Source organism: Drepanopeziza brunnea (genome assembly GCF_022702325.1).
Source record: "Drepanopeziza brunnea f. sp. 'multigermtubi' strain 214-2 chromosome Unknown ctg15, whole genome shotgun sequence".
Lineage (NCBI taxonomy): Eukaryota > Fungi > Ascomycota > Leotiomycetes > Helotiales > Drepanopezizaceae > Drepanopeziza > Drepanopeziza brunnea.
The window spans coordinates 1,819,935-1,844,824 of NW_027094078.1; the positions used below are offsets into that span (position 1 = coordinate 1,819,935).

The 24,890-nt window shown below is 49.3% G+C and overlaps 4 protein-coding genes across 4 annotated transcripts; 2 read left to right on the plus strand and 2 right to left on the minus strand.

Annotated features, from left to right (window-relative positions):
* Window positions 1–2,423: 2,423 nt before the first annotated feature.
* On the plus strand, window positions 2,424–5,635 carry L3040_008397 (uncharacterized protein; the record flags this gene model as incomplete). Its single annotated transcript, XM_007292046.1, has 2 exons — window positions 2,424–2,456; window positions 2,510–5,635. 2 exons carry the CDS (start codon window positions 2,424–2,426, stop codon window positions 5,633–5,635), a joined length of 3,159 nt encoding a protein of 1,052 aa, XP_007292108.1.
* A 701-nt stretch (window positions 5,636–6,336) lies between these two features.
* L3040_008398 (uncharacterized protein) lies at window positions 6,337–7,703 on the plus strand (the record flags this gene model as incomplete). Its single annotated transcript, XM_007292047.1, has 2 exons — window positions 6,337–6,866; window positions 6,929–7,703. 2 exons carry the CDS (start codon window positions 6,337–6,339, stop codon window positions 7,701–7,703), a joined length of 1,305 nt encoding a protein of 434 aa, XP_007292109.1.
* Window positions 7,704–10,058: 2,355 nt separating this feature from the next.
* L3040_008399 (uncharacterized protein) lies at window positions 10,059–11,735 on the minus strand (the record flags this gene model as incomplete). The annotated part of the gene is made up of 4 exons (XM_007292048.1): window positions 10,059–11,038; window positions 11,096–11,185; window positions 11,241–11,648; window positions 11,708–11,735. The coding sequence occupies 4 exons, from the start codon at window positions 11,733–11,735 to the stop codon at window positions 10,059–10,061; spliced, it is 1,506 nt and encodes a 501-aa protein (XP_007292110.1).
* A 786-nt stretch (window positions 11,736–12,521) lies between these two features.
* Window positions 12,522–14,324, minus strand: L3040_008400 (uncharacterized protein; the record flags this gene model as incomplete). The annotated part of the gene is made up of 4 exons (XM_007292049.1): window positions 12,522–13,654; window positions 13,711–13,800; window positions 13,855–14,241; window positions 14,297–14,324. The coding sequence occupies 4 exons, from the start codon at window positions 14,322–14,324 to the stop codon at window positions 12,522–12,524; spliced, it is 1,638 nt and encodes a 545-aa protein (XP_007292111.1).
* Window positions 14,325–24,890: the final 10,566 nt, after the last annotated feature.

The following is a 24,890-nucleotide window of genomic DNA, read 5'->3' on the forward strand; positions in this document are numbered from 1 at the left end:
TCTTGAATAGGCATGCCCTTCGCTCAGCTGGTGGGTGCCCCGAGCTGATATCCCCAGAGACGGTACCTAAACGTCGTCAGCTAGCTGAGCTGTTCGGAATCGGCTCTGTTGGGTTGTTGGACCAGCTCCTGATATCAGTTTCGAGTCTAGGTATCGATTCAGCCTATATTGTTTCCAAACTCGACAATGATCCCGCTCTCGGCGTGTTGTATATTGCATGTTTTGGAGAGTGCCTGCTGACTTGTGCTTGCCCGGGCCTAGTGGTAGCGGTAGCAAGAGCTATAGCCATCAAACCCTCAGTAAAATAGCTACTTGTATGAACAAAACCCTTCTTTAACCCCTTTACGAATTCTCCATTCGCTCCACAACTACCACTGATCCAATCGTGTAAAGTCCTCTCGTTTCTTTTTTCAAACCCAATGCTCTTCTCTCCTCTTCAGCTTATATTTACCCCTTTCCTCCGCGGCCCGAGACTAACTCACATTCTAATTCAAATTTATTCAACCTCGAATCTTGTAATTTCAGTTACCCAGTATATTGCGCCGCTATCGAGAGAGAGAATCTGTATATTTCCCAATTCCTATTCTGAGTTGATGCTGTAAAGGGGTTGGTTGATATGATGACAGGACAAGAAGTCGACGAAGGAAGATAGAGCAGGACAACACTGTATGCGACCGACTTGATCAGAGGAGGGTAAATTTGCAAAAAGGCGTTTGTGGAGCTGCTGCGCAAGAGGAGGGTTTTATTGCGCGGGTATGGGCCCTGAGATGATTGCCCGGGTGTTGGTTGATTGGAATGATGAGCATGTTTCGGGACAGTGGACACATGGGATGCTTCGGTAGCGTTCATGCATGCGTGTCTTTGTGAGTTAATTGGTGATCATGGTAGGGGAGATGCCTAAAAGAACTCTGCGCTTTCGAAGCTTGCTAGCAAGGCCTGGCATGAGCAAGCTACTGGTGGGTAGCTTAAGCATCGGCAAAATATCTCTAGGCTTACTGACGCCTGGAAATCTGAAACTTGTCAGAACCATGGACTCGGCGCCGAGCTGTTGTAGTATTCTTGGGTGTTCTGAAAGAGGAGGAAAGATTTTTTTTTAATCGATAGTTGCCGTGTGCATCTTCTACAATATTGAGGTGGGATCCAATATGAGCTATAGAGATAAAGCCGAAATTGGTGGGCAGCTAGATACATTCTTTTAGATAGAACAAAAATTTACTTGAGAGCGCCTATACGCTGGTACTGGTAACATCAGCTACCCGTTACATAGGCTTGTATACGAGGGATGGGCTGTTGGGGAGGATGGTGTTGATGTTGAAAAAAATATATCTGAATAGGATAAGCCAGCTTTTGTATTGAAGTGAGTGAGACCTATCATTTTGATAAACGTACTATGCAGGGCACTCAGTACGCTCGAGAGGTTGGCGGCTCAAAGAGCTATATTGAAAGTGGAAGATGCTGTGGATCAGTTGGGTAGCGGTTGGCCGTATGGAGAAGAGGCTGCCAGAAACAGAAACAACATCAAACTCTAGCTAAGAAAGCACCTTGGATGGCAAGTGGAATTGCAAGTCAATCGAGGAATGTATTCTAGTTTTTGTTGCAGGCTCAGACATGAATGAGCTATGGCTAGAACTTTTCCATGGTATATCAGTAGCTCTTGCATATATCATGGGACCAGAGCTGAGACGTTCGGCCCTTGCAATGATACAATCTAGGCATGCCAGCCTCAGCACAGGATGAAAGCGGGGGATAGATGTGAAATGCAAAACAACAAGCGATTAATTTCACCGGGAGCTCGCAGGTTGAACAGGCAGCGCACCGACTATTAGACGCCACAAGTTGAGAGGTGTGATGCGAGCAAAAGTGGGCAGCTAGAAATGTACGCAATTAGAGCTTATGTAGAGCCCCAAGTTGCCCAAAAAAAAAGCATCATATCAGTAATGAACTACATTGTCAGTACAGGAAATGAAAGCAATCGTTTGTAAGGTAATCGTTTGTGGTAATAAAGGGCCCCAAAAGTTGCGACGTCAAGGCCCACTATTAGGGGGTTGGCGGAACCGACGATTATGTACCGTAGGTACTTCTGGGTCGGAGCAGACGAGAACAACAAAACAATGCCCCATTCTGCTAGGCTGCTATTAGCGGCTACATTGGTAATATAAACAATATTTGCAGGTACGCAGAAGCTATGATATGATAAAAAAAATAGTTCAAGATATTCCAGAAAAGAAAGTCGAATGCATTTTGGTTGATCATAAGCATGGGAAGAGAAGAGGGAAGAGAGAAGACAGGATTCCATGACAAAGGGATGACCAGGATGTTGACAAACCCCTCCGCACCGAACATCATCATTGTACCCCTCCACTACCTACTACACACACAGAGAGACACAGATTTCCAACACCATTGCGGCTCAACACAACGAAATGAAGCAGCGATTCTCTTCCCTCGATGTTAAAGTATACACGCATATCTTGCCGTACATATTCTGCGACCCAGCTAAAACCTCCAGGTCATCGCCCACGAGCTGTCTGCCGCGCTGGTAACCCTCCGTGTCTCCAACATCTACGACCTCTCCTCCAAGATCTTCCTGATCAAGTTCGCAAAGCCCGACCACAAGCAGCAAATATTAATCGATTCGGGCTTCCGATGCCATCTCACAGAGTTCTCCCGTGCCACAGCGGCAGCACCCACAGCCTTCGTAACCAGACTGCGCAAATACCTCAAGACCCGTCGAGTCACCTCCATAGCGCCTGTCGGCACCGACCGGATCATCGAGTTCCAGTTCAGTGACGGGCAATACAGACTCTTCCTGGAGTTCTACGCAGGCGGGAACATCATCTTAACAGATAAGGAGCTGAATATACTGGCCTTGCTGCGGATTGTGGGAGAGGGCGAGGGACAAGAGGAGCTCCGAGTGGGCTTGAAGTACTCGTTGGAAAATCGGCAGAACTATGCAGGGGTCCCGCCGTTGACGAAAGAGCGTCTGCAGGATGCGTTGCAGAAGTCTGTTGACAGGGGTGATGATGGCCTTGTGGCTGGGAAACAGCCCAAGAAGAAGGCTTCTGATGCGCTGAGAAGAGCTTTGGCTGTTTCTATCACAGAGTACCCGCCCATGCTGGTGGACCATGCTATGCGGGTGACGGATTTCGATGCCTCGCTCAAGCCGGCAGATGTATTGCAGAGCCAAGACCTGTTAGATCACTTAATGCGATCGTTGCAAGAAGCTCAGAGCGTAGTCCAGGAGATCACAAGTTCTGAAGTGGCGAAGGGATATATCATTGCGAAGAAGAAGGAAGGATATGAGGAAGCTTCCCCAGAGGATCAAGCTAGGAAGTTTGTTATCTATGAAGACTTCCATCCGTTCCGCCCCCGCCAGTTTGAAAATGACCCGGCTACAGTATTCTTGGAATTTCAAGGCTTCAATAAGACGGCTGACCAGTTCTTCTCTTCGATCGAGGGGCAGAAGCTGGAGTCTAGACTGCAAGAGAGGGAGCAAATGGCGAAGCGGAAGATTGAAGCTGCTAGACAGGATCAGGCCAAGCGGTTGGGTGGACTGCAGGAAGTCCAGGAGCTTAATATTCGCAAAGCTGGAGCACTGCAGGCCAATGCTGAACGAGTACAAGAAGCTATGGATGCAGTTAATGGTCTTGTCGCTCAGGGAATGGACTGGGTCGAGATCGGCAAACTCGTGGAAATCGAGCAGAAGAGGAATAATCCGGTTGCTTCGATAATCAAGCTGCCGTTGAAGCTCCAGGAAAACACCATCTCGCTGCTTTTGGATGAAGAGGAAGATGCTGATGATGACGAATCGAATTACGAGACAGACAGTGATGTGTCGGACAGCGAGGACGAGGCCCCAAAGAAGGAGCCGAAGCAAAAGACGGTCGAGAAGAGATTGACCATCGACGTTAACCTTGCATTGTCACCGTGGGCCAATGCGAGAGAATATTACGATCAAAAACGCACTGCTGCCGAGAAGGAACAGAAGACTCTACAGTCGTCTACCAAAGCATTGAAGAGTCAAGAGGCGAAGATTGCCCACGATCTCAGGAAGGGTCTCAAGCAGGAGAAGGCCGTTCTGAGACCAGTTCGGCGGCAGATGTGGTTCGAGAAGTTTACGTGGTTCATTTCTTCCGATGGATATCTTGTTCTAGCCGGCAAAGACCCCCAACAAAAAGAGACACTGTACCGAAGGTACCTTAAAAAAGGCGATGTATATGTCCATGCCGAGGTACAAGGTGCAGCAAGTGTGGTGATCCGCAATAACCCCAAGACACCAGATGCTCCCATTCCTCCCTCGACTTTGTCACAAGCTGGAACATTGTCGATTTCTTGCTCATCTGCTTGGGAAGCGAAGGCTGGAATGTCAGCTTGGTGGGTCAACGCGGATCAAGTTTCAAAGGCGGCCTCGACAGGAGAGTTTCTTCCAGCGGGGAGCTTCAACATCAAAGGGAAAAAGAACTTCTTGCCTCCAGCGGTTTTACTATTGGGCTTCGGTGTTATTTTCCTGATCAGCGAGGAAAGTAAGGTCAATCATAACAAGCACAGATTGCAAGACGTGCCTTCTGCTTTTAGCTCGGCAGATTCTGTGGCTGCTGAGTCGCAGACTCCCGAGCTAGATGAGGACCAAGGAAGCATCCCAGATGACTACCAAGACTCCGAGGCAGAGGAGGAAGAGGGCGAAAAATCCAACCCGCTTCAAACGCAGTCTACTCTTCCTGTTATCTCAGACGAAGACGTCGACCAGACTGCAGACGAGACTGGCCAGCTCCATATCGACTACGTCTCCCAAAAGGTTCCAGCCCGAGAAGAGCCTCAATCTGCGGACCATTCCTCCGGCTCCGCCGATTCCGACGACGAAAATATAGCACAAGCACCTTCCATCGCTCCTAGCACTGCAGCTAAAAAAGGACCCGCGCCCCCCAAGCGCGGCAAGAAAGGCAAAGCCAAAAAGATCGCTACGAAATACAAAGACCAGGACGAAGAAGACCGGCTCTTAGCGCAGAAAATTATCGGTGCCTCCGGTGGTGCCGGGAAAGCCGCTGCGGAGGCTGAAGCAAAAGCCGCCAAGGAAGCTGAACTCGCGTTCCAGAAAGAGCGTCGCCGCGCTCAGCACCAACGCATGCAGCAAGATACGGCGAAGCACGAGGAGGCAAGGAAGGCCATGCTCCAGAACAATGGTGGTGGCGAGGCAGAAGGTGAGGAAGGCGAGGAGGAGGAGAAGGGCAAGATGGAGGTGCTAGAACAGTTGGTAGGACGACCGAGTAAAGGGGATGAGATAATAGAAGCGATTCCGGTGTGTGCGCCGTGGGCAGCGATGGGGAACTACAAGTACAAAGCGAAGCTGCAGCCGGGAACGCAGAAGAAGGGGAAGGCCGTCAAGGAGATTCTGGCGCGCTGGGTCGGCGATATGAGTGTAGGGGGCAAAGCAAGGGTAGACGAGAAGAGCGAGGATGCGGAGAGGATGTGGCCACGCGAGGTAGAGCTACTGAAAGGGTGGAGGGTCGAAGAGATCACGGGCGTGGTGCCTGTTAAGGCTGTGCGGGTTATGATGGCAGGCGGTGTTGCTGGGCCGGCGGGCAAAGGGGCCCAGGGGAAGAGAGGGGGGAAGGGCGGGAAGAAGGGCGGGAGGTGATGGCATCGAAAAAGAGAAAGAAAACAACAGAATAAACAGGAGAATGCATCCCCACGTCGCCTCGAGCGAGGTAGGTGTGCTCCGGAGGTTCGGGTTTTCTCTTTTCTTCCTGTCACGAGAATCAATTACATATTGGACTCTTCGATTGCATCCTCTTGTCAGAGAGCCTGATTGCTGTTCGGATAGATCAATGACTGGGCCGTCTTCGTCCTCCCCCTCGTCCTCTAGCATCGAGTTCTAGACCGACCTCGACCTTCCTTAGCTCATTGCGCCTGGGGACAAGTGCACTTGCCCTCTAGTACTCTAGTAGTTGCGTACTAAAGAATTCCGCTGTCATCTGCAGAACTGCCGTTCGTCATTTCCCCATGTTTTGCTTTTTTCTTTCTTGTCTCGGTACTTACCCACGTCCCAACGTCCCAACGTACCAACGTACCAACGTGCTGAGGTCCAGATCTTCTGGCAGGAGCGTTTTCGTAACATTCCCATCATCTCATCCATCATCCATCATCCATTATCCATCGTGCATTATCCATCACCGATAGCTATCGGATTACAGCATTCATTCGACTCCCTCGACACGGAGTCCTTATTACTTAACTTCCAAGCGTTTTTGCAGTTATTTCCACTTCCACTTCCTCATATCAATCGCGCCATCGCATTCGCGGATCAGCCTAAGGATTGTAGGATATCATATCATCAATATGCTCGAGCTCGTGCCAGAAGAACTACTGACAGAAGCCCGCGTTCCTCCCACCCACGAGAAGAAAAAGGTCGACTGGCAGGATTTACCCAATGAACTTACTCTCGCCATCTGGGAGTACAGTCTCGCACCGCCCACGGCTCCCCGTCTGATCCATCTCACCCCCAAAAAGTCGAGTCGGCTCTTGGAAATCAAGCCCCTCGTAAGAAGTCGTGTAACAACGGAGGATGAGACCACCATGCCGGGCGTGAGATGGAAAAAGCAGGTCTATAGACCCCCCGGCTGGCAGACACATCGCGAAGGATACGCAGCTTCGGATTGTCGTTTCGAGACCTGGACTCAGGCCCAGGCTCTCGTTCCGCCTCCAGCGCAGATAGCCATCTGCCGACAGTCGCGCCAGGTGCTTTCTAAGGTCTATGGACAGAAATTGGCGGATCCGTCCACCGGAGAGCCCACTGTGTGGTTTCTGCCTCAAGATACCCTTTATCTCAGCTGGCCTGTTCTCGACAAACTGATCAGAAATCGTGCTACGTTAGTAAAAAAACATAACAAAAAACACACATGTTGATAATCGCATGCTAACGATCAGACAGAGCAAAAGACCTTGGTATCGAGGTTGAACGCGTTGAAAGGCTCGCGTTAGACAAGTGCCCGTCATCGACGATGCGCGGGGGCCCTTGTCGGGGATACCTCAGCCGTTTCAATCGCCGCACGATGTCAAGGTTGGACGACATCCGCTGGATGTTCAGAGTTATACGATGGTTCCCAAATCTCAAGCTGGTCACGTTCGTAGCCAAGTACTACGAGCCTCAAGACTGCAGCAACTTGGTGATGATGGATTTGATGGATATTCCACGACTGCTGAGGATTTATAAAAATGGGTACCGCCTCCCCTTCGAAAGCCGGATGGACAAAGTCGAGGACGAATCTCTCCCTTGGGCTGCGGACGAGCTTGAGGGTTTGCGTGATTTGTTCTCCAGACAGCGAGACTGGGAGATTACAGCAGGGGTACGACCCCAAAGCAAAAACTGGGTGATTCCCAAGATCGAGCTTGGGCTTATTACGACTCTTCAGAGAAAGACCGAGTTCGAGGCTGCGCGGGATGCTTTCTACATGCAGAAGCGGCGGTATTCGATGATTGTCGTCCTGGCATCGCCGCATTTCCCCTTACGGATTGGGTTTTTCGTGAAGCAGAACTCGCTCATCAGACATGCGCTTCGGGACTTCTTGCTATATGTCAAGGACGACCTGCAGACGGCAAACATAGCATATTTGCGGTGCAATAACAAGCCGCAGCCGCTCAATAGGAGAATTTTAGACATTCCTTTCTTGAAGAACGGCGGTACGTTGATGGCTATAGTCGCCTAAGCCGAAGGGTTGGGATGTGGCTCAGGAGACTTCGAAATGGAATGGGGCACAAAATAAAATCATGGCGCTTGCTGGATTGCGATTAGCTGTCACTGGTCGGGGGACAGAACATACTGCGGAGAAAGAGAGACTGTGCCCGAGCCACGAGCTTAATACATCTTTTGGATCATGCTCAGGGTTCTTATTCCGGACCGCCAGAGATATGCCATTGAATTGCGGTGTTCAATCATCAGCTGCGAAATTCTGGGAGGCGGGGTCTCGGGGACTTGGGATTCGACAAGGTCAACTCGAGATATTGCGAGCGATTGCGGGTCTGTCAAAAACTGGTGATCAGGGGCGACGTCCTTGAGTTGAGTGAGATGGTTTTGAGCAAACGCCGCAAACGGTAATAGGAGCTTTAGGGATTGGACGCACAGTAGTGTAGCGGACTGAATGCCTTACGCCGAAAGGACTGGAGGCTTGGGTTTAGTAGCAATACTTTATTTAAGCATACGTTCATTCATACCCTTTTTTTTTTTTCTTTTTTTTCTTTTCGTAACTTGTTATTAACTTGTTATGTAATGGCGGGAGTTTCCCTAACAGCTTTTGGGGGAAGGATTGGTTAGTCGTAAGTGAAGCTTTCCGGACAGGGCCTGGATATCTCGGATTTAAGCCAAAAGTTATTCATCTCTTGCACAGACCAACATCACGCCGTCGCCCGTCTTGGATTCCGTTCCGAAGTACGAAAGAACCATCTCGTAGACAAGCGCTGCTTCCGAAAAGAAAAAGAAAAAGATTCGCGCTTGAACATACCATGATGAGCATTCGCGAAAATTCCGAATCTTGGGCCCTAGTCGAGTATGCTTCGGATGCCTCTTCATATCAATGCAGAGCAACGGCCGCAATGTTGCCCCGTCTCATCACCACCCTACTACGGTACTCATTCCCTCATAAGACAAGGGCCCTTCACAGACGCCCGAGACTCCCAGGCACAGATTCCGAGAGCGCGCCGAGGTTCGAAAGCGATAGAATTAAGGAAAATGTGCGCGGGCGTTGGTCTGGCAAAGAAGCCAGCGGCGTCCAAGCGCTGATTGCCAGCTTGCCAGTTCGGTTGGAGAGAAGAAAGACGACGGTTCGATTCGCACTTCGTTTGCAGCTGCGCGGCTTTGGGAGTTGGTTATAGCATCGCTCAGTTCTCGGTCTCGAGAGATACCCTATTGGGAGAGCTATCGGATGGATGGTCTCTAGGATGATACTTGTTAGACGTAAGCTCATTCTTTCAACGTCAGTGCTTTTCAGTAATGCATTTGAGTAAGGGCGTCTTGGAGGGCGGGCGCGTGATGGGTGCTCGGCATATACCGGTAGTATAAGGTGTGGTAACTGATTGATTAATTTGGAAGCCAGAAATCGATCGCGCGACGCGCATCCGTTTCATGGGATTCCATCTCATTGGCGGCGCGTGGCTCTTCGTTGACGGCAATCTTACAATCAACTAGTCTTTCCATCGAGTTTAGGAGGAATGCCGCGCAGTTGGATGATATTTCTCACGTGGAGACAATGAGCTAAGGATAGAATAGGAGCAAGGTCGTTGTGTTCATCTAGGAAGCTCAGAGCAACGTGAGGCTATACCTAGGTATACCGGTACCTCTCCCAAGTGGTCTGTGCCACCTTGTAGTAGCCTGGTGGCCTAAGGCCACGACACGTGGTATGATTAGCTAAGAGCTGGAACGGAACGGGAAGGCACGCCTTGTTGAACGTCTGTCTGCTTCGTGAATTCAGTTGGGATCGAGCTACGGCTGGGAAGACTATCTTTAGGCTTCGCAATATAATCTCAGATGTGGGTTCTTAGGGGTATTGAGGCATTAAGACTCCGCCTTGAAGTGAGGGATGGCTGGCATGATACGTAGTATATAAAGGATATCGGATGGGCTAGCATGTCGAGCTGATCATCATGTGTTTCACTTTGAGATTCTGGACTTGGCGAAGGGTTAGGAAAGATCATCATTGTTTTATTTCTGCTTGATGACTGAGATGCAGGATGTACCCGCCGTGGCTATCTTATGGATGCCGTGTTTTGAATTAGACGTCCCCTTGTCGAGAAAGTGTTTTCTCGGTCTCAATAGGAAGCCGATAGCAGACCGGCAGTCTACCGATACCGAGAAGGCCGAAAAAGAGTGTCTCCTTACCCCTTAATGGTGCCTGATCGGAAATGCAAAACGCAATACCAAATCGATTCCTATCAACCTTTTCCCATCTCTCTCTTCATGCACTGAACTTCCCCTTGCAAGCTCGCACTGAATTCTTAGTTGGTATACCGCTCGGAAAGCAACAGAAAGAGTAATCGAGAGGTTGGGTTGCTGATCGAATGCTTCCAATCTAGCGGTATCGGTATCTGCTATCCCGATCACCATCCTCACGACCCTCACGACCCTCACGAATGGGGTAGATGCTGGAGGCAGTCTCCTTCTTGGCGCTTGAAGGTCTTCGCCGTCTCTCGTTGGAGGATTCGGCGGCGGGCAGGATGCTAGAGGGTGCTTGAGATCTGTAAGAGGGGCGGTAACGGGAGTCTTGAGATTGACCGCTGGTGCTGCTAGGCTGTCTTCGAGACGTCTCGGGATTGTTCAATGGATACCGCGTGCGAGACTCACTAGCCTTGACTTCTGGCTTCAGTGTGAAGTGCTCCAGAGCCGTTTTATAGGACGACATGCCCGTCCCGGTGTTATGAGCGCTGCTTCCTCTCTCGATCTCGGAGCGGGGGCGATTGTGACGGCTGTTCTCAGCCTCATCTCTCTTTGCGGAACGAGATGAGGTTGCCGTACTGCGATCTGACTTATATGCTCTGTTATCGAAACTCGGGAGCTCGGCACGTATAGCACCCATGTAGAAGCGATTTTCGCGATAGGTTCGTTCTTCTTGGCGATACTCCATTCTGGGATTGAGGGGAGATGGAGCATGGGAGTCACCAGCCGCAGAGAGGTTGCTGGGTCTGGCCTGAGAGTTGTTTCCGATTCTGGTCGAATCATAAGTCTTGAAGATACGACGATCGTGTCCAATTTGAGACACGGAGTCTGTCGGTGAGATCGTAGATGAATTATCCCGACCGCGGCGACTTTCCGTCTCGGGTGAACTGCGACGTTGATTCTCACGGCTCTCTGGACGTCTTCTCCCAGCCGTGCGGACTTCGTCATCTCGGGCGTGGTCTGGTCGAGCAGTAGAGCCGGAAGAGGATTGAGAGTAAGTGCTCTGTGCCTGACCGTTTTTGAGCAACCTTTGAGGTGCCTTGGACTCTCGGCTGACTGAAGTCTGCGTGCTGATTGAAGAGGAGGGACCGCCTTCGAGCATGTGCTTCTTTCTTGCTATGTGGCCATTAGTATATTGTACATTCCAGTTGTATTTGATGAATGTGAACTCACATTGATACTCCTTCTCGGCCTCTGCGTGCAGACCATCTTTTAGGCGGCGCAGTTCGATGACCGTCCCTTGATCCAGAGCCTGCGAGCGCTCTGCAAACAGTCAGATATGGCAGATAAATTGTCAAAACTATCACAGGGGGCTTACCAATTTCACTCGACATCTCTTGGTCCATTCCGTATTCCTGTACCACCTTCTTGTCTCGGAAGTCTTGGCGAAACGAGAAGTTGTGCTCGAAGACTCCATCCTTCATCGTCGTACCCTGGTATATTTCGAAGTCCCTATTAATAGGCAAGCAAGAGAATGGATGTGATCCGCGCAGGTTACGCAGAATTCGGAGACAGAAGTGAAGGTAGCACGGACAGAGCTCTCCTGTGAGACGTGAAATATCGATCTCCTTTTGAACTATATTTTCGATCGCACCTAGGCTGTAGCCCCGGTAGAGTTTATCTTCCACGAATATTTCGGCCTGCGCGTATGCGCGACGCACATGGCAGCTGCAGGATCCCTTCGATCTCTTAGAGTCTTTGTGATGCGCGCGACGAGAGGCGCGGGCTGTATCGAAATATGATCAGTGTAGTCCTAATATTTCTTGGTTTCTGACAATGACCTACGAAAGTAAACATCACGAAGAGAAGGCATCTTGGTGCCTCGCGGATGTTGTCTGGTTTGTCAGGAGGGGATGGGTTGTCGTGCGCAGATACTTTGCAAGTCTGTGTTGATCAAGAATGTTGAAGATGATATTTGAAGAGAATATTGTAAAAAAGTGTTTCGATGCTGTCATCGGAAGGTTTCGAGAACGAGGGAGTATTGTGGACAGGGATTATATATCTCGCTAAAGGCTAGCGCCTGACTTTTAGTGAAGGAGTATACTTCAATTCTCACACCTATATTGAATCTGTGTATTGATTCAGGTTTCTTCTATATTTCTTTGCGTGAATTGAATGCAGATCCTAGAGCCACTTGTTTAATGTTTGATATGATACTAAACGGTAATACGCTAGAATATTGTTCGCCCTCCAATTCAATTTTTGGAAGGGGTTTTTGATGGCGCGCGCGGGCGAAGTTGATGTTTAAAGCAATACAGTGTTTTTTTAACATTACCTGGGTGCCTTGGAGTCTGGCAAGAGACTACGAAATTCAATTGTTGGTCAATTATCTGATTATTTCACCTTCATGTTCAAGTTGATCGAGTGGATGACACTGTTTTGCTGTGACTACTGTTACTAGTACGTAGCTATTGCTACTAGTGTCTAGCATCTCCAGCCCAGCCCATGCTTGTAGGTATACCTATCTAAGTATTCCATGTCGTATCAGAGCCTGGTTACTAGTACGGAGGCCAGAGACACCCAGCGATGTCCACCCCAAATATCAAAGTCTCCTTCATAACATGAGAATGCTACCCTCGCTGTACTTGTATCATCCTTCTCAATGGTGACCAAGCTTAGCATGTTTGCACTGTTCGGGTAGAGCGGCAGAGCTGGCAGCCGACTGATGCTCCCTCCCAGAGCCCGTGTTAGAGCTTGCAACAGTAGTGACCCAGCTCGCAATACTGGATGCTGCTCGAGATATACCAGATGCAGATCGATCTTTAGATCTGCTACGACTTCTGTGGGAGCTCTCCTTTTGTCGACGGTCTTGGGATATCTTGCGGGTTCTCTCACGCTTCGGTGGTTGGCGATCGCGCGACTCACGGTCACGGGAGCTATCTTTTGTCTTCCCGCTCTTGGAGTCTGGACGATATCGTGACATCCGGCTCTCTTTGTCTTGGTGTCGACCTTCTTGCTCTCTGGCCTGCTCACGCTCGCGTCTGTGTCTGCGATGTCTCTCTCTAGATGTCTCTCGGGTAGCATTACTATCCATCGTGCGCTGAGAATCCTTTCCGCGACTTTCACCACGGGAAGCTCGGCTGCTGTAACCTGTGCTAGGCTCTGTATAACCAGAAGCATCAGAGCTTTTGTCAAGTGCCATTAGCTCAGCGCTCAGAGCAGCCATGTCGAGGGCGATTTGCTTGCGGGATCGAGGTGCTGCTGGCCGAAGAGTGACGTCCGATGAAGCTGTACCAGCATTGGCTTGGTCACTAACTCTGCGAGATGAAACATATTTCTCTTTCGAAATTGTGGAAGTTCTGCTCCGCTTCTTGGGTACCATCTGCGAAATCGAGTCGTCGGGAGCGAGTGTAGCCAAATCTTCCTGAACGACAGTGTATGAAGCTTTACTGGAGGAACGGATCTTGGTCATCTGAGTCTGACTTCGATGGCCCGCACGAATATCGGTACGGGTCTCATCGGTGAGTGTAGCTGTGCTGCTTCCTTGGGATAAAAGAACCCCCGTATCACCTGTCTCACTCCGATGACCCGCACGAATATCGGTACGGGAATCAGCGGTGGTCGATCTTGCATGGCTAGAAGTCGTAGGTCTTCGTGAGTGAGCAGAGCGAGTGGAGATATTCTTTGCATTACTCCCTTCAGCCTTGAGCGCTGAAGTTGAGCTTCTAGAGCGCGACGAGCCAGACTGGATGGTTTCTGTGTAGCCCCCTTCAGCGAAGCCTTGAGCCTTAGCTGAATTCAATGTCAGTAAATTGCAATCATATGTTCAGATCACAATGGGAACGTACACCGACTTTCAATCTCAGCCTGCTTGCGAATGTCCTTTCGAACCGCCTGAAGTTCAGCCTCTGTAAGGTCCTTCTCAGCCTGTTCTTGACCTACTCCGTATCAAAATCACACCGGGAATATTGAATAGGTGTCAAGATACATACCAATCCCTCGAGAGATCTCAGGGTCCATCCCATACTGACTGACGAGGTCGCTATCTCTGAAATTCTGTGAGAATTGATAGCTGTAACCATAGCCATCCTGGCTCATCTTGAGTGATTCGTTGATGTTGACATTGGTATTTGGAGAGAAGGATGTGAATTGACCGGCTCGGCGCATTTTATTCAGACTACGAAGGCAATATTCGAGGGAGCATGTGCAACAGCCAGAAATGGCGAGAGAGATCTCCAGCTCCAATGACACCATGTTTCCGATATCAGCTGGATGAAAACCACGAGTGAGCCCGTCGGAAATCCACGTCTCAGCTTGAGCCCAGGAGCGGCGGACATGGGAATGGCATGGCCCTGTCAGATAAGTACGGGAGACTGTTGCTACATAAGGTCAGAACTCAGATACTCGGGGGAGATATATTCGAGTTAGACTCACGGAAGTGCAGCTCGCAAAGAGGAGGCATGATTCGGTGTTATCGGCTCCTCGACGAAGGACGCGTCGTTCTGTCTGGACGCGTTCATGCGATGCACTGCAAGGCGGTACTACAATGATGGTTGAAGTGTTTTGTCAAGGTGTTGATTACGCGTCGAACGATTGATCGCGAGTTGTTGTGGTTGTTGTTGTTGTATTTATTTACGTCGGGCGGGTAGCAGGCAAAGCCTGCCCCCTGGGGCCTCCCATGGGGTACGGCGACGTGCTAAGCTAAAGAGTTACATACAAGAAGGCCTCAGAAAGCAATTCAAAGTGCTACAGCGAGAGCTACCATCGTCTGCGCCCTTCCCTTACGAATAGGATAGATCACAGTGAGAGAAAACCTCTCGTCAAGAGAAAACCACAAAAGAGATTCAGGCAGGTCCAGACTGCTATAGCCAGCTTGTAGCGTGGCTGATTGATCGCGAGTTGAAGTTATGAAGAGTAAATATACGGGAATTCTCGCTTAAGACTAGCGCGAATTTCTGAGCTGTGCCACGACCGCACTCGATAGATTTTATTCACCACAGAGTTCACCGGTCCCATATACACGATTCGAGATTCGCTCATAATACTCACACTCTCGGAAATCCTGTTGTATTACCCGATTATAGAAGTATGGAGGTGAAATATTTCGGCAGGGTCAGCCCGCGTCGACTGGTGAATTCGGTACCTTTGGAGCATACGCATACCACATTCTATCCACCGCTGTCGCCGTCGCCATCACAATCGTGATTTCCTCTTCGTGATCCGCAAAGCCCTCACCAGAGATAGGCACCTGCGCATCTGCGCAACGCACCCGACGATATCGAACGCCATGCAATAAAAGACTAGTCTCCAAGGCGACGAACCTCGCGATCGTCTCCTACTTACGATGTATCCATATCCAGTGATACTAAGTCCCAGAAGACGCGAATCTCTTTCCCTTCTGCAGTACTGAGTTGGGCAGTAGCCACCACCACTGTTGTTTGCTGCCAGCGAAGTGCCCGGTTGATCTATACGTCCCATGAACGCCGCTGCCGTTTGTAAAGACGCCGTGGCTGGCAGCTGGATATCAGCGCGGGATGAGGTTGGTTGGCATTGTGTTTTGACTATACTACACCCTGTGGATGCAGATGGTGGTTGGTGTCTGAGAGAGGTTTCCTTTTCACTTCTCGTTTTAAGGAGCTTTCTGTACTACACATGCCAAAGGAGAACAACATCGATCGGGATGTTCCGACTCAATACAACCGGAACGAATTGCTACCCGCGCTCGGAGAACTGTATTTCTGCGGCTCGGGAAGCACAAGGGCGGCGTCACGAAAATCTCATTACATCTCGTATCATATATCATCGCCAACTTTTCTGGAAAAGTAGACAGCATTCGAAGGCTCGAAACGGGGCAATTCGTTTCCAGATTGTGGTATCTGTGAGGGCAAAGGCGCTTGCTTCCAGAGTAGTAGTAGTAGTCGTCGTAGTAGTATTCATATAACGTCCGCGGGCCACTTAGTACAGGTCGTGTGACCTCCCGAGGGGTATGTAGGCGTCCAGCTAACCCCTCAACACATAGAAACACAGGACGCACATATCGTACGCGCAAATCGAGAGTGATATGGGTCAAGTACAGCGTTGTTTCCCCTTGTTGAAACGGTGTGTAAGGAACAAGGCAAGGGCAGCAACTGTGGGGAAGGGGCACCGAAGTCGAGGGACGATAGCTCGCGCGAGCAGTCACCTCTACAGTATAATAATATATGTAACTTCGCGAACCCCTTTCTCCACTCTCCATCATTCGGTGACCCCGCGTTACTTACTACGTATTTGTACTGTACTGTACACTTCTAACTGCTGATGCATATGCATAAACTTTTGTTTCGCACCAGAACTCTTTTACGTAGTAGTACATTTGACAGCTTCAACTTTCGACAACCTTAAGCTTTGAAAGGCAAATCAGAATTGTTAAACCTTTTACGTAGTAGCGAGAACAAGCTTGTAAAAATAAGACGATCCAATCTTATATTATTTTTTAAATTGATTGAATCAGAGCAGAAATGTAGTAGAAAATAAAACCTTGACTTTCTTTTGTTGAACTCTAACAAAAAGTGTTAAAAAAAAAAAAAAGGAGCGACCTCTAGCTTTACCTTACGCATCCAAATCTACATTAAACAAGCAAATCTAATCTTGACGGTCATAATTAACTACTTCCCCGAAGCTTCCCCGAAGATACTACGTAGGATCAATGAATACCGGCTCATGTTGATCTTTTCTTGAAGTGTTGACCCTTGGTTTCAGTACGAAAAGTGGTTTTATGCAGGAGCAGTTCCCTGGTACTGTAGACGTGGGCTGCGAGTGTGCGGAGGTTCTGACGTGTCGCTGAGATAGATATAGGAGCTAAAGCAAGAAGAGATCTTACTTATCTTTGGAAGTACGTAGTAAATATCTCCACCCGTTGTCCTGTTTTGTTGCACTGTAGAGCTCGCAGTCTATCAGTCTATACATGGATGGGAGTGGAGGATCTAGCAGAACTCAAAGGAGTGTAATAGTGGGACTTGACGTCGCAACTTTAGGGGCCCTATCCTTATACTCAAAAGATCAAAAAAGAGCTTAAATAGAAGGTTGAGAAAAGTAAAATCAGATTCGCTGCAGCCTTAATTTACAGCTTTTTTTTAATTTAATTTAAAAGACACGCGACATAATTAGACTTTTTTCGGCTTGATTAAGATCTAAGAATATGTATATTTATTACGTTATGTAATTGATATTTTAATTAAAAAACATCTTTCATTTCTTCGTTATTTTATAAGCGACGCGGGACACAATTGTTTCGGGGGATATAATTGTTTCGCCCACTTTAGGGAAGGGGCCCTAAAGTTGCGACGTCAAGTCCTACTATTATTGATTGCCACGGGAAGAGTCTTGTCATTTGCCGGTCGTCCCGCCTGGAACAATATGTACATGCTCGAGAAGGGCGCCCATTTTCGACCAGGTCGGTGTGGTAGAAAGAATGTCATAAGCAGGGTGGGAGATAGTGACAAGGTCAATTTGGTGGAGGGCGTGTTTCGGTTCTAGCGGGAAGGCTTTATAGTCGAGAGACACGGAGATCGATGGAGAGACGTCGTCTGAGGAGGCGAGGGAGAGTAGTGGAGAGTGGAGTTCCTGGGGTCTGAAGAGGTCACCGTGAGGACCTGCTTTGTCGGCGCGTTTAGTAACTCTCTGAAGTCGAGTTTTCAGGCTGTTTTCGGTTTTTAATTGACCGAATAAGTGTTTGGTAAAAGGGGTTTCGAAATGAAAACCTTGGAATGAAACCTCGAAACTCGAAATTCTTCTCGAAACTAGAAGCTGCAAAAGAGCAGTTTCTGTTTCTAGAGACCTACAAATTCAATATCAAGTCTCCACTGAAATCGACTCGTAGCAAGCAACGTTAGAGCTTGTTCCAAAAATCCTGGCTTATGAGAAGTGAGGAAAAATGTCAAGTCCGTAAGTCTCTTACGGTCGCGGTTAATTTGTTTTACTTAGCTACGTTATGCTAAGGACACCCATTTCGTATCAATAAGGTGCGACGAACGATCCACGGCATTGCGATGTGGATGGACCTTCGTAACTGAACTTGAGAGAGTTACCGAACGGGATCGGAAATAGAAGGCAATATCGATTATATAATGAAACAAATGTCGAAGTTTCAATTTCACGTTTTCATTTCGAGGATTTCATGCTCCCCGATTTCCCAAACGCCACCTAACGCGATGGAGAGTGGACGTATAGGTTGGCTCTCCTGAAATCTGACGTGGATCCTGGTCTTGGGTATCTGCAAATCGAATTCAGCAGAGCACAGATAACAGCAGAGAGAAAGTTTTAGCTCCAGGTGGCAGGCGAGGAGTTACTATGTATAGGTAGGTACTACGTACGTAGTAGGTAGTTGATGAACAGAGGTCTGTGCCGAGCTATATAGCGCTCGGGTCCATCGTTCCCATGACACACTGTTGGCGGATCCATACCGCTTGCTGGTCGCAAGCCAAAGCTTGGGTCGATCGGGAAGCTTTGAATGTTTGACCTTGGAGGAAAACAGGGCTTGGATTTACTCGCAGTCTATGGAAGATATGGGTCGGCTGACATTGTATGTTTGGGCGAGGTCATGAGTTCGAGGCGTGAGTCGGCCTGTCTGTTTAGCGATGAATGAAAGTTCCCAGCTGGTGTAGGGTTTTGAAAAGGAATTGGAAGGGTTGGGTATAACATGGTTAGAGAATGAGATTGAATAGAAGGAGGTTGCGGCTGCGATAATGTATACAGGAGATGTAGCGGAGAGAGTGGAAGGATTAGTACGATCGGATCATGTGACATTTATTGTTGACCATGACACCTGATCTTCAAAATATGCGCTGGGAGAATGACAGTAGGATGGGAAGAGATGAGAAATCATGTAGGAGACGTACTGTGAGGAAATGAGAATAGAATAATATTATTATGAATGATCGAAGAGTCGGTGAATGACACGCCAAAAAAAAAAGGGGAAAAAAGGGGAAAAAAAAGCTCACACAACCCAAGTTCCATTACAGCCTCGCAGCCTTCTGAGGTCAAGCAACTATATATTTGTATGCATATATCTCCACGATATTCCCCCAAGCCCGTCAACATGATAGGTATGATCCTCGAGGTTTAGCTGAAGAGGACCACCCCTCCCCCTCGTCCCCCTTCCCTACCCCGGTATCCCCCATCCCCCAAACCCCATCCCCCCCCATCCATTCCAGCACCCTGAACTCGGGACAAGACTGACTCCCTGAGCCTGAGGGTTGGACTCCCTGCCCTGTTTACTTGCTCGTGCCTGGCAGCTTGATCCCCTCACAGACAGCAGCAGAAGCAGAGACTTGGTAGGATAAGGAGAGCAAGGGAGGTTTGAGGCCGGGAGCATGGTTGGTGATGGTAGATGCTGTGGATTATGATCAACGCAACGCAAGGCAACGCAACCCGCGAAACGGGAAACGGGAAACGGGAAACGGGAAACGGGAAGCGGGAAGCGGGAAGCGTCAGTCGACTGACTCAAGATGCAGGCCGACTTCTTCCTTCTACTTTATTTGCCTCTTCCGTAAGCTTCCATACGAAGAACCGATGACAGCACCAGTCAGTCAACACCCACCCCACCCTCTCTGCACGGAGTAGCACAAGAAGTAAGATCCCTAGAAAAAGAAAGAAGAAGAAGAAGAAGAAGGAGAAGAAGGAGAAGAAGGAGAAGAAGAAGAAGAAGCAAAAGAAGCGCATGTCATGACGGATAGACAGACAGACGCAACGCCGAGAACCAATCGCATCACACCATTATTATGCTTTGGTACAGTATCACTCGGCGGAAGTACCAAAAAGATAGTTCGGAGGAAGAGAAAAAGAAAAGAAGTGGACTCCTCCGTAGGAAAGTCGATTGGGTTTTGGGATCACATGTAGTAGTATATTTATGCATGATCGGTAAGGATCTATCTGTTTGCTTGTATTCACCGATTCCAGTACGGTACATCCCATAACTCTGTGTATCTTTAAGTAGCAGTTGCAATATTTCAAAAGCCCTCTTATAATATGCGAATCTAGTCGGACTACAACAATGCGTACGAACGTGCGTACGTATGGCGACAAGGACAGGGCTACGTTGAGGATCAACACGTTGAGCTTGCCGGCTGGGTTTTGCCGGCTGGCAGAACCGATGGATGGATAGGTAGGTACGGTAGTAGATACTACGTATCTCCTACCAGTTGTACTACGTATTTTACTTACCAAAAAAAATCTATCTGTTTATCTACCTACACGATTCCCGTTTCGGCCACACTGCCTCATTTTCCTCCGTATAGCATAATGCGGCATACTCCGTAAATGAGCATAATGCAGAGTCCACCTACTCTGCATCTTATAGGCAGAAAGAAGCAAGAAAGGAACGGATTGTAATTTTTTTTTCCAATTCTTTCTCTTTGATAAACAAGGGTAAGGAAGTCTAGCAGCTAGTACAGCAGTGGTAGCTGCAGTTGCAGTCGCAGCTTCAGCTCAATGGATTCGATACCGATACGTAGGAGGGGTCTACGTAAACGTGCCGTAGTATGGGTATCTACGGAGGGCTGCGTGGGATTCCGATTCGCTGCTTTCCCTTTGCCTCCGTACACATACTAGTAGTAGTACTACGTACGTAGTACGTATAGTACTACGTAAAAATCCGTACGGCATCCGTTTTGCCCACCCATCATCATCTACCCACCCATTATCCCAACCACCCCTCCCTCTCTCTCTCTCACCTCGCCCAACTCCGCACGAGTACCCTTCGGTGACCCTCAAGTCCATCCTCCGCGTCGCATGCTCCTCCTACCGTAGTTGTATCTGCAGTTGTACAACGACAAACATCTTTGAGAGTCAATATTGATCTTGAGATCGACATGTCGATACCCGCTCCTCAATCAGAGTCGACGCGTGGCCACCGTCCAGCCTGCTTTTACTCCATGCGGATAAGCCCCGTTACCCTACCCAGCACGGGACTTCCTAATTTTAGCCATGGATCGACCAGCTGACTCAGACTGACTAACTCAAAACAAGTACCACGTACTACGTACGTAGTAGTTAGAATCGTGAAGTGCCTGAAAAGGCTTAGCTGATGTGGACTTGAAGTTGCTGGTGGCAATTTCCACTTGGCAGCTAGTAGTAGCTACTACTAGCTGCTCTTCTACTGTACTGCTTTTCAGGGGGGTGTTTTTTTTTTTTTTTTTTGTTTTTTTTTTTTTTTTTTTTCTTCGGAGAAGTCTCGGTTCGGTAATCCTTCCCTCCTCCTCTGAGCTCTCTCCCCTGACCTGAGTCCCTCCGTGCGCATGGCTTCCGCAGCTCCTCTTGCTTATTGGCGCACGGCTGCTGGCACACCAGCCGTGCTAGAAAGTATAATACATTACCCTGGCACCTAAACTTTTGTACCGCGTTTGTTGTATAGTTAGGGTTTGGTGGACCGAGTTGCTGTGCAAACACAGATAGATTGTCGGAGGTAAGCGAGAGGTGGACGGATAATGATTATATAATAGTTGTAGGAGTGGTTGACAAGGAAGATATTTATAAGTAGAGTGGGAGTTGAGCCGTGGTAAAACGTACTACGTACGTAAGTACTCCGTAGGTACCTACTACCTACAGGTCCGTTGTTGATGGAGAATATACTACTATGTCTCGTGGATGGAATTCGGAGGTAGAAGTCCAAGGGCCAAGACCTCCGATAATTGAGTGGTCTATGGGGCCACGGTCCAGCTTTTGATCCATTTTTAGATATCTTAGCTCATTGCCTGGTAGTGAGAGATTGAGAGGTGGCCGAAATGATTACAGAGTATTGCCAGGTTGAATGAGATTGTACTCAACTACATGTGTTTGGATTGCTAGAGACGAGTGCCGTATCTTGGGAATGGTTGGCTGGCCACAGCTACAATACGAAAATGATTTGATGTTGCAAAAAGGGGGGGTGTAGGATACTGAGATCTACGGATACTTCCTAGACGACGTTATCGTTCTTCTAGTCTAGTCCAGTCTAGAGGTACTAGTTACTAGTCGTTATTAGTCTATAACCCGGGTGGGCTATTCAGAGCCGCTCATTCAAACAGGAGGTACTACTAGTAGTATGATCTGATAGCGCTCTGCTTCACAACTCAATTCCCACTAATAAATTGTACTCCGTATGAAAACTTGAAAAGGCCCCGATGACCCTGCCCCTACCCTTGTCCTCTGTCCCTTCCGATGTCCTTCCAGAGTATCCATGTCGAACCTCCTCCAATTCTTTTCTTTTGTCCGAAGCGAACCAAATTACAACGTACGTAGTAAGGTAGCAAGTAATCCGTAAATCAATATCGGCGCGTCTCTATCATCCTGATCCAGCTTACTAACACGACTTACTGCACGGAGACGGAGTACATGGCCGGGATGCTGTTCAAGGCGTGCGCGAAACCCCCCCTACCCCTGCATTCCGCTGCAGTACCGTTGCGAGTCGCCACATCACATCCCAGGTAGTCGAGTGAGGCTATTCGGGAAAGTCAATAAACAATCGCACCGCATCGCGTCTTCCACCGACGCGGTTGATTGACGTGACACCGTCGTCGCCAGACCAGAACGACCGAACCATCAGATCCGACCCGACCCGACACCGAGGGTCCAGCTGTCGGTCGCACACACACAATACTGGTACGACCTGGGCGCATTCATTTCCTTCCCACACGTGCGATCACACTCCCATTCCCATTTCTTCCCCCCACAGTTTATCGCGGCCTCCAGCAGCTGCGTGGGCGCAACGAGGACGAGAATTGTCGCCCGCCTTCTGTGTCCCAGTTACGTATCTCGTGGTGCGCATTTCCAGCCTGCACCGGACCGAACGAGGAGCGAACTGCAGAGCCAATACTCGAGGTTGGATCAAGGTTGGATCAAGTCGGATCAGATCAGATCAGATCAGAGTGGCTTGTGGGTTGGAATGGATGGATTGGGATGAGCCCTGCTGATACGGCAAGAAAAGAGTTTAAAAGGTTATCCTTCAGTACAGTACAGTAGAAACAGTTAAACAAATCTCCTATTCTCCGAATCATTACCAGGCAGGGGAGGAAGAGGACGGATTCACTTCTTTCCCTACAGCCACTTCGCTTCACTTTTGACGCCTCTGCCCGCCTTGCACTCCCTTGGCCTTTTGAGTCTCAGATATTTCACTTTCGACGCGTCGAGCGTGACCGCTAGCCGATCTCGACCAACCCAACCCAACCCAACCCAACACAGCACAGCACAGCACAGCACAGCACTGCACAGCACCGCACGACACCCAAAACCGACACGACCTCGTGCCAAATCAAATATTCTTCGTCACCGCCAAATTTCTCGTGCACCACCGGCCCATTCAGAGACTCGACGACGAGACCAATACAACCCGGAAGTTCCAGCTCACTGCTCTGTACCAGCGACCATTTGTCTGCGGAGAAGAGAAAGCAAGATTATCAAACGCCTGCTCCACGACGTCGCGCGGATCCCACTGCTCTCCCATCGGTATCTGCAGCCCTAGGCATCACATTCTTTCTGGTCTGCCATCTTGATCTTTGCAATCTCGAGTCTCTAGACTCAACCCCGTTCTCTGGATACACCCCCGCTGACAGTTGTGCCACGCAGATCGGAACCATCGTGTATCCCATCTCCTGCCTCCTGCCTCCTGCCTCCGGCCTCCGGCCTCAATCCTAGTCAATACACACACATACCCGTCGGACGTTCCTCAGCAGCGACTCGGCAGCACCCAGAGCACGCCTCCCAGGGACCAACCTCGAGGAACATCGCAGACCCCCTGATCCAGATACCTGGTCCCGAACTCGCCATCCTCGACAGAGTAGATCATCTGAAAAGATCTTTTCTCCACTTGACGCTCATACATCCATATCCCCATCCTCCCCTTGGGCGCAGGGCTTATCGGCGGCATCAAACGCAATCCGTCTCGTCGGAGTAGCCACGATCAATACCACGTTGATCAAGCCCTTCCAACTTGAGTCTCGAGAAGGCCGAGTGTGCCCTTTCCGACTTTCAGGAGCTCACGGGAATACTTGGACCAAGAAATTGCGGGGAAAGGTTTTTTTTTTCTTTTCTTTTCTTTTTCTTCTTCTATTTTGTTTTATTTTTGCGTACAGGATATACAGTTCCTTCGAGACGTCATCGCAACTACAATACAAAGCGGACGGGGGACTCTCAATTCGTTCGTTATCTGGACCGGCCATCTTCGAAACAGCTTTGGTAGGTTCAGACCTGGACCCGACTCCCAGCTAGTCGTAGCTACACGTGCATGGGTAGCCCGTCGACTAACACTTTGGCAGAAAACTGCCTGGCAAACCTTAGAACCTTAAGTCCCGTCTACGAATAGCTCACTCCACCTTTCTTCTCTCTCTCCCTCTCTCCCTCTCAACGAAAAGAATATCTTACGGCATCAAAGAGGTACGTACGTTCTAGGCCTGTGTGCTAGATTGGTCATTGCGACCTGTCATGCCGTGGCGTCTTTTCGATCCTTGTCTTTCTTGCACTCGACGGTAGAGGGCTGCTCTGTAAGCGAAGGTGCCCAGGCAGTGGCAGGCCTACTGCATGACCATGGTCCGGCTTCGCACCCTGTCCTACGCTGGCCCATCACCCATCTCCTTAATTAGTGTGCGGACGCCTGTTCCGCTTGGCTCGCCCCCCTGGCCGCCGCCCCGATATTTACCAACCACCCTTGCCCTGCATCATATATCTTGCCCCCCATCCCCCCCCCCTCCCCCCCCTTCCAACCCCCAAGCCCCGAGTTGCCCTACCTTGTCTCTGTCACTGACAGCGGTCTCTCATCCAGCCTTCTTTCACTCCTTCATCAGCCTCGTGGCTCTTCGGCGTCATTCAGCTTCGTCAGGGAAGATATTGAGTTGGCAGCACTGAGCTTTCTTTTTTCTTTATTTTCCTTTTCTTTTTGGTATGTACGCATCTTCCCTTTCCGCGTCAGGTCCTCTCCTCACTCTCCCTCCCTCTCTTGACCTCTCACTTGCCAGAATGCATGTGAACACGAGACTGACGAGATACTTTGGAGAATCAGCCACCGTACCACGACGGTCAT